We start from the raw sequence: 9640 nt of genomic DNA, 5'->3' as shown, positions 1-9640 counted from the left end.
TCAGGCATCCTGGTCCCCTGGCTCTTATGCTTTTCTGATATCTTTTCCAAAATGTTTCCATAGCCTTTGATTTAGAAGTTGTGCTGCTCTAAGTGTACTTACTGGCTTTGGGAATCCAATGATCAATTATTCTCTTTCTTTTTGACCAGCTGTGGATCTCTGCAATATTTTCCACTTGCTGCAATAAAACATTTTTGATGAGTTGTGAGAGCTACAGTTACCTGTGATTATAAGGATAAAGCTAGTAATACAGTTAGAAATTATACTTGCTTTGGAAAACAGCAGTAGGAGACTCTACATCTGAGGTCTGGGATGTCTCCTGTCATGGGCAGCTGACTCACTTTACAGTACCACTCATGAATTTCTTACCGCTCACTAGCCTCAAATCCAATTAGAGTTAGATTTATCTTCATTACACCTAAGATAAAAGTGTCATAATTTTGCCTTTATGGATATCTTACCATGCCATTGTTATAAGTCATAGGTCTGACAGCTAATAGGACTATTGATTACATTTTCCCTAGAGATTTTATGCAGCTACTACCAATACTATTAATATCCTGAGAGAGGCAGTTTCCAAATCAATTGCTTCTCAATGGCTCCAAGTTCTAAGTCTGAAGTGTATAATGCTTTCAGACATCTTATCTTCAAGATCTGGGAATCAATTAAGGACAATGACTAGAATCTATATTTTTGGGAAGATTCCAGGGCACCCCGCCCCCACAAAACCAATAAATGAAAGTGAAATATTCCATATCTGTACTGGATATTTTGATAACAGTCTATGATTCCTTAGGCTAACGACATCAGTACATTTGTTAAAACCTTTTCCTATCCAATAGACCCCTGTGTATGCATGAGTATGCATGTACTTATAAGCAAGCTCATATGATATTTTTTCCCTATTGATTCCTAACGTGACTTTGGTTCCATTTGTCACACTGGGGTAGATTGTCATGGAAAAAGAAAGAAAGAAATGGATGGTACTAACATATGAACTCTTTAAGTTGATAAGTTAAAACAAACGCATGATATTCTTAGACATTCAAAATCTTCTATCCGCAATGCACTCTATGTATTCAATTGAAAACCCCTTCTCATTGTTGCAGCAGCATCACGTGCCACATCTCTCATTCTTCCATCACTCAGTTAATTCTCCTGTAAACCCTAGCGTCACCTTTAAAAGAAATCAAAAGATGCAGCTCTCTCAGTTACACTACTTTGGACTTGGATGACTCGTGCTGGGAGGCTTTAAAACAATGTAAATAATTCAATTTAAATTTAATGTTAAAAATACCCTGACCCTTTCATCACTTGATTACAGATTTTTACTTGTATCTAAGAGCTCGAATTAGTATGTTTTCTGTTGTTCTTCTGACCCAAGGTCATCTAAAACTAAAGTCACATGTCAGATTCCAGAATCTTCATGTGCAATCTTACAGACATTGATGACCTCAGGAATGGTGGTCACGGTGTTTCCTTGAGAGGAAGGAATGTAGATGCATGCACTCAAGAACGTTATGAGCCTTTGTGGACTAGATTCTGATAACAACCTTTTCAACTGCTTCTTGGGCTTAATAAAGACCAGTGGACAGGGAAGCAACTTACTGCTTTAGCAGATAATATCAAACAGATTAGTCAGTCTATTAAATGTGAGTCTAACAACCCAATTGCTAGTGTTCCATTTCCCTAGGGTCATGTGTAGGAGGAGGCTCTTGTCTATCTGCTTCCCAGGGCTTCAGTCAATAGAGTTTGTTAGGTGCATTCCCAAGCTATGTAAGAAATTATGTGTATGCAAATATGTTAATCAATATACTTATGAAAAATTCTTAAAAATGATATCAATAAAATATTTATAAGCTGTGCAGTTAATGCATCTTGGGTTCTGTGTTGAGAAAAAATTTCTGACTAACCTCTCACTAACCAATGTTCTTGCTACTATTCAAATATCTTAGAAACAGAACAGTTATGCCAAAACAACATTGACTCCTGAATGCTTCATTACAAAACATTTGTCATTAAACATTAACATTCAACTATGAATAATTAATATTTGCTTTTACTATCTCCATTAGATCAGAAGTTCAGGGTGGTCATTTAGTGCATTTGCCTTGATCAACTCCAGTTATATTTTAACTCAAGGCTTTTTCTTCTTAGACATAAGGATAAGCGATGACACAGGAGACACACTGTGAACAGAAGACTTTGATGTCCCAAGATGACTGTGAAGTGGATGTCTGTTCTGCTGCTCCTGCAGATGAGTTGCTACTTCAGATCTGGGAGCTGTGGGAAAGTGTTAGTATGGCCAATGGATTTCAGTCACTGGATGAATATAAAGACAATACTGGATGAACTTGTACAGAGGGGTCATGAAGTAACAGTTCTGAAAACTTCAGCTTCCATCTTTCTTGATCCTAGTAAATCACCTGGTCTGAAGTTTGAGAGTTTTTCTACGTCTATTGGTAAAGATCATCTGGACAAGGCTTTCACAAGGCTTGTGAATGTATGGATTCATGAATTACCAAGAGATTTGTGTTTATCCTTCTCTCCTTTGCTACAAAACGTGGCTGATGAATTATCTGATAGCTATCTGAGGCTTTGCAGAGACACAGTTTCAAACAAACAACTTATGACAAAACTACAGGGATCCAAATTTGATGTCCTTTTCTCAGATGCCATTGCTCCCTGTGGGGAGTTGATAGCTGAACTTCTCCAGATCCCTTTTCTGTACAGTCTGCGCTTCACTCCTGGCTATACAATGGAAAAGTACAGTGGGAAATTTCTAGTCCCTCCCTCTTATGTACCCATGATTTTGTCGGGACTAGGTGGTCAAATGACATTCATGGAGAGGGTAAAAAATATGATGTGTATGCTGTATTTCGACTTTTGGTTCCAGACATTTAATGAAAAGAAATGGAGCCAGTTTTACAGTGAAACGTTGGGTAAGTTATGTTCTTATCAGTAGCTATATGACCTAAATTTCGCAGTTATTTAAATCTATACTTATGTCCATGAAATTCAAAGTGAAGTTGCCTTTTATAGGTGATCAAATGTAATATGATATTAGCTGTGAAATGCACTGTAAAAGTTCATATTCCTGATCAAACAGAAGCAGTTATCAGACCTGATACAGGAATTCTGCTGAGATACAGATCCATAAAGAAAAGCAAGTAGACTTTTCTTAAGTGATTCTTTACTCATTTTCTGTAATTTTTAATCTATTTTAATAAGTCACTAGCTAATTAAAAATCATAATTAATATATATTATGAAATGAGATATTTTACAGTTTTCCTATGTATATAACATTACAGAAATTGTTTTCTCTTGCCTAGGAAACTATATTTATTTAAACTAAACTTTGGGATATAAAAACATGCTCAAAGAGTTAAAGTTTTTTCTGTTCATTTTGAGTACCTGAGTTCTGTTCCTAGCACCAACCCAGGTCCAGTGTCTCAAAATTGCCTGTAAGTTCTGTTTCAGGGGACCTGCTGCCCTTTTATAGTATCTGCCAATTCCTGAATAAACTTAGTATATATTCACACAGACACACATATACATAAATAAAAATATAAATTATAATTTGTATATCCTAAAGAATTCCTTTACTCTTGTAAGATACTATGTTAGTTCACAGACTTAAAAGTGGAACTGGGTTATCTACCAACACCATACTTTTTTATTGTGTACTTTCCTAACATCCATTGTTTAAACACTATGGAAGGATAGATACACACATACCCAGTCTATATTTTTCTGAAGTCCTATTTTTTATTCATCTTAAAAAATATTTCAAAGGTAAGACTGGCCAAAATTTCTATTCTCATAATTTCTGAAAATACTTTGATGGTTTTTGTAAGATAAGTACTATTAAATTTCTTAATATGAAACAAAGGTAGAAGTACTTACCAGAAATTCAACCACTCATAAACTATACAGCTCCTTTAGCAAAAAGAGGAAGAAGGACAAGCTACAAACTACAATGACCCTGGGGAAGTTTGGCCATGGTACACGGTGTGAAGTGACTTTTGGACCAGGAATGTGTGTTAATATTTGCACTGTTCCTTTTAAAGATGTAGAGAGGAGTAAAATGTGTGCTTGTTGAATAGTGGCTTAGAGGGTTATTTCAATAAATATTTATTATTTCAAGTAAGTGTGGAAACATTAGTTAATTCTTACAGTTTGCTTTGAAAATATACCCAAACTGACATATTATGTGGGCAACAAATCAATTACACTGCAAATTATGTTACATATCAATAAACACTGGCTTTTGAATACACATGTTTCATATCAAGCATATATTCTTCCATCATTTAACAAAATATATTTTATATTTGAATGACAATCATTCAACTATTCTCCTTCTCACTTGCTCATTTCTCCTTCTAGGAAGGCCTACCACCTTAACTGAGACAATAGGCAAAGCAGAAATGTGGCTCATTAGATCCTACTGGGATTTGGAGTTTCCTCGCCCAACCTTACCAAATGTTGACTATGTAGGAGGTCTCCACTGCAAACCTGCTAAACCCTTGCCGCAGGTAAATATTCTTTTTTATCTGATTTTTTTTATTTTTATATCTAATTTTTTTATTTGATTTTCTTTCTGGTGAACATGATTCTACAGCTTTCATCAGATTTTATCTACCAGGGATAGAGATATAGGAAGTTGATTTAAGCATCCTGCTAAATAGGAGGTCAATAAACTTAAGATAGAATGTGATAGACCTGGGAAATATTATTATCAGTGAATTAAATTATGTCAGTTAATGTACCTAGGTGATTACTAATTGGGTAAAGTCCTTTCCAAGCAATTATGAGGATATATGTTTGAATCACAACACCCAGGTAAAAAGCGGGGTGTCCCAGGACAGTGCAATGACATTAGCACTGAGGTTGTAGAAACAGGTTGATACTGGGAGCTTGATGGCCACTGGTCTGTTAAAAAATGGTAGGATTTGTGTTCAATGTGAGACAGTCTCAAAACCTATGTTGAAGATTGATAGAGATTTTAACTTTTGGCATCTATGTGCTGAACAAAGGCAAGGAACCTGCCCAGCAACCCAACACACTCACATACCTACCCACACAGATATGTATAGACATAGGTACAGACACATAAGCACACATACACATGTGCACAGACACACACACAAGCACACATACATGTAAACACATGTATACACAAACACACATGTGCACACATGCACACACATATAAACACATGACAAAAGAGAGAGAAATTAAGTCAGTTCAACTCAACAGGCATAAACTGCTCATCACCAAAAGCTATGATAATCATATATCTGAAGTAAATGTTTGATATCCGAACAAACGACATAGACATAGATTTTCTCCAACCAGTAAATTTTGGATATCAGCTCTGAAAATATCCTATTCATACACAATATCAGAAAATTATAATATACGCTATATTTATCTTGCAGTTATGTTTGTTTCACAAAGAATCAAAGCATTTTATTAATCATAGTAGGATGTTTGTGAAAGCCACCACATATGTACATACTATTTACTATTACATAAATATTATTTCATCAAATATTAGTTAATAATATTAAATCAGGCATTATAGAAGAAAATTAAAATTTCTGTAGGAAGAAAGTTTGTAAATGAAGGGACAATTTTGAATGCTTCATAGAATATGCTTGCACTTTTGAATTTTAATTTTTTTTGATTTTTTTTTTCAAGACAGGGTTTCTCTGTAGTTTTTTGTGCCTGTCCTGGAACTAGCTCTTGTAGACCTGGCTGGCCTCGAACTCACAGAGATCCACCTACCTCTGCCTCCAGAGTGCTGGGATTAAAGGCGTGCGCCACCACCGCCCGGCTTGAATTTTAATTTTGCCTGAAGCAAATATTTAGAATATCTGTTGGACAATGTGTGAGTATAGTTTGTGTAGATGCCTGCAAAGTTCAAAGTCTTTGACATTTCCGTGCTTGTCTTCTGTATGTTTTTACACCACTATAGTATATAATCCTATAAACACTTCAATGTTTATTCTCATAGTTTTTTTAATAAAGGTTTTATAAGTGGTTATTCTACAACTGTATTTTTTCATGAAGCAAATTCTCTTCACAGGAAATGGAAGACTTTGTCCAGACCTCTGGAGAGCATGGTGTTGTGGTGTTTTCTCTGGGGTCAATGGTCAGTCACATATCAGAAGACAAAGCCAATGCAATTGCATGGGCTCTTGCCCAGATTCCACAAAAGGTGAGGGAAAGCAGTTCATGGGAGGTGACCATATACTAAGCCTGTGAACGTCCCTGAAAGGTCTGATTATAGAAATGATTCTGTGAAAGGTAAAGTTTTAAGGAAGCTCTAATTTCCCTTAGCCGAATTTAGAAATTTATATTCACAACAGATGTTTTAATACTGCAGAAGGTGTTCTTGACTGAGGGTGACTCATATATAAACACAGTGATCAATGTGGGAACATTCTGAAATTCTGGCATGATGGCATTGCTATCAAGAGTATATAGACACAGCCAAACTCTTCAGAGTCACTTGTTCTATTTGTTGATTCCTTAATGTCATTGCATACATTAGATTTTCAGGGGTGAGTTAATTTGTATCTAGTATTTCTATCAGAATAACGGTAAGAATATGTTGAAAAGTTTGAAATGCAGCATGACTCTGCATTCTAATTTTGGAATAGACCTGTTCAGTGTGCAGTTGAGAGGACCAATTAAAGGAAGGTTGTCTGAGGCTCATCAACTGTCAAGCAAAGTACATTTTTGGCTAATTGAGAGAAAATGCAATAAAAAATCTAATTTTTGGTTGACTTGCCAGTTTTTGTAGGAAAAATATCCAAGGGAAAGGTAGAGACGGGTGCTTCCCTCACAGTGATGTCTGCATCATAAAAAAATGAAACTCTCCACTCTGCTCTTAACCAGGCAGAGTGAAAGTTTTATAATTCAAGGAAGAAATAGGAAAATAAGAAAGGAACCAAAGGAACATAAGGTAAAAAATAAGGTTTCAGATCACTCTCTTCATAAAGCATACTGCAAAGTAATTTTCTATGGATTAAATTTGAATGTTTATGAATGTTTTTAAGTGTTGTAGTGGAAGAGCCCCTGTTTAATCACCTGCATTAATTTTTTGATGTCATCCTGTAGTTGATTTTATCAGTCACATCGCAAATTCATGTTAGCTATGTGGCTAATGCTCGATTTTATGAGATCTGTCTGAGAATTTCAACATTAGCGTGTATTGTAGGCTTCAGCCTGAGACTGGTTTTTCTGTCACAGAGTACCCATGAGTATTTGGAGTACACATCTGGTCTTAAAAGAACCTTTTTAGGGGTACCGAGTAGAAAGGATAGAGAAGGGATGATTTAGGGAAGATTGATGTAGGGGGATGAATGTGACAAAAGGTTATTATCTCACCTCCCAAAGAAGTGAAGAAAAAGGAAATGTCAGTTTCACTTTCTGTGGTCATCTTCATCCTATAGATGGCAGATGGAGACCCAATGTGCAGGCATGTTCTCAGCCTATTGGTCTGCATAAATAACTTTACAAAGAACAAAAGTCTTTGGGGGAGAAGGTAGCACAGCAAGTTGAATGTTTTATTTTAAAACCTAAACTGTCCCTGCTCCAGGAGTAGTGAGACCTGGGTGAATGGAACTGAAAATGAAGCAGAATAAAATCTTAGGCAGTTATCAACTTTATTCAGAGAATCAGACAACGTATATGCTGAAGGTTAAGAAAGGTCTTATGAGCAAAACATACATGAGTTAAAGCTGTATACAATCATAATGAGAAACCCTGTGCGGCAAAAACATGTTTTTCCACAGAGGCACACAAAGAGCAGTCTATACATTATCTGGATAACAGCAGCAAGCAGTAGTGGTTACCCTGAAGTAGATCCACTCCTTTCTACTACATCTGGGAGAAGGGCAAAAACACAGTCCAAGAAATAATAGGATAAGGAGATAAATGTAAAATACTGTTCTATCCTTCATAGTAATGTATAAATAAAATTTCAAAACCCATACATTTCTGGAACTATCTTTAAAACTGATTGTAAGTCAGACGTAATATAGTACAGCAAGGATCAAAGCCATATGATTGTTGACATTGGGTCCTCCCCTGATTTACTGATTGAACAAGAAAAGGAAAGTAAGAAATTAGTGTTGTATGGACCTTATGGTGTAAATAAATCCATTCTAACAGTTTATTCTTTTGTGCTACACTTCCTCTAGGAGATAATTGAGTAGTGAAAATAAGTTTAAAGGCAGCAAAAGATCCACACTGTGGGGGCCCATTGAGCAAAGGTCAGAGAACTCAAGCCTATTTCTGTTTCTTTAAGGATAAGATATGTTTGGCCCAGGGATTGACCACCAAGAGCATACTTGGTCTAAGGTGTAGCCACTGAATGTCCTGCCTAAAACATCAGAATGCTTAACTCAGTAAATAGTGAGTTGACATCTGAAGTATTGAAGCAAACAATTGTCCTATTTTTCTTTTGTGCCATGTTAAATCAGTCTTTTGCCTTCTTCCCCCTTTGTTGGATTGGGTTATATAAGCATATGAAAAACAAACATGGGCAAATTCAGTATTCAGTATTCTTGCTGCTATCCTAATGTCTCTGTACTTCTTTCATATCTCTGTTCTTCCTACCTAAGTTTTCTAATCCATGTGCTGCTATTGTGGAATGTGCAAAACCTGTCAAGGCTGAACCCCGACAGATGTCACCCCAAAAGATGTCACTCCAACTTGTGGCTATGACGCTACACAATATACAATGCTTCTTTTCATTTAAAATCAAATAATTATAATTCTTTCATTACCACTCAAGATAAAGCTAAGAACTATAAAATGCTTTCTCTCCTTTCAGAGTTTTAGATAGATTGGCTGGGTCATAATTAGGCATTCATAAAATGGTATACAGAAAATTAAGATACCCTAATAGCTTTTGCAAAGCATTGAATGTTTTTAAATTTTCTAATGGACATTTGTGGGCGAGGAAGGGTTGCTTAGCAGTTGTTCCAGTAACTAGTTATCCCAGGTATTACATGGTGTCTCATTGCTGTACTTTTTCATGTGTAATAATAAGCCCATATTTTTGTAGTACATCCTGATTCATGTCCTATATGGATTGTAGCTCTTTCTCTTTGGGGAATACTAACAGGATATCATCCATATAATTAATAATATTGAAAATAAAAAGATAAGAAAGGGATATAACTTTTCTAAGTTATGCTGGAGAAGAATATTTATTATAGATATAATAGCCAGAGGCAGGGACAGTGACAACTTGAAGAGTTTAGAGAGGTCATGACCAGAATGAGCTGGGCCAGATGTGGAGAGGGGAGAGGGAGAGGGGAGGGGAGACAGGAGAGAGGAGAATCAGGTGAAAACAGCCTGGAGACCAAAAGCATGAAAAAGAACAGGTAATCATAATGGTTGGGTTATATAGGGAAGAACAGCCCAGCACCTTGGGCTGGAGAGTTCATGATAGGGGTCAGGGTATGTCAGCCAGGAGGGTCTCACAGGTAGGGACTGAAGGATATAGGGAAAATCAGGAAGCCAGGTCAACTTTGCAGTATTAAATAAGCACCTTAGCAATTTGTCCATCTAAGCCCACCCAAGGGAAGGCCTCCCTCACAGGGTCTAAATCTTTT

General features: G+C 36.3%; 1 protein-coding gene and 1 long non-coding RNA gene across 11 annotated transcripts in view; one reads left to right on the top strand and one right to left on the bottom strand.

Moving 5' to 3' along the window:
- Positions 1–4229, bottom strand: part of LOC126506300 (uncharacterized) — a 16766-nt gene extending 12537 nt beyond the window's left edge. Inside the window, exons 1-2 of the long non-coding RNA XR_007593163.1 lie at positions 3909–4229; positions 103–178 (exon numbers count right to left, since the gene is read on the bottom strand). This is a non-coding gene — a long non-coding RNA (uncharacterized lncRNA). The remainder of the gene's footprint in view (positions 1–102; positions 179–3908) is intronic.
- Positions 1–9640, top strand: part of LOC126506295 (UDP-glucuronosyltransferase 2B17-like) — a 252277-nt gene that overhangs the window by 83631 nt on the left and 159006 nt on the right. For 2 of the 10 annotated variants that reach the window (XM_050149751.1, XM_050149750.1), the window contains exons 1-3: positions 2151–2942; positions 4392–4540; positions 6097–6228. The exons of 1 other annotated variant lie outside the window; for it this stretch is intronic. In XM_050149751.1, coding sequence (XP_050005708.1) covers positions 2219–2942; positions 4392–4540; positions 6097–6228 — 1005 coding nt within the window. In that variant the 5' untranslated portion in view covers positions 2151–2218. Of the gene's footprint in view, positions 1–2150; positions 2943–4391; positions 4541–6096; positions 6229–9640 lie in introns of those variants that run through there. 7 more of the 10 variants (XM_050149739.1, XM_050149738.1, XM_050149752.1 and 4 more) reach the window with 6 other exon arrangements.

Source organism: Alexandromys fortis, unplaced genomic scaffold, assembly GCF_014885135.2.
Source record: "Alexandromys fortis isolate MF-2015 unplaced genomic scaffold, M_Fortis_MF-2015_v1.1 scaffold_0, whole genome shotgun sequence".
Taxonomy (NCBI): domain Eukaryota; kingdom Metazoa; phylum Chordata; class Mammalia; order Rodentia; family Cricetidae; genus Alexandromys; species Alexandromys fortis.
This window is presented reverse-complemented; position numbering and strand designations above follow the sequence as displayed.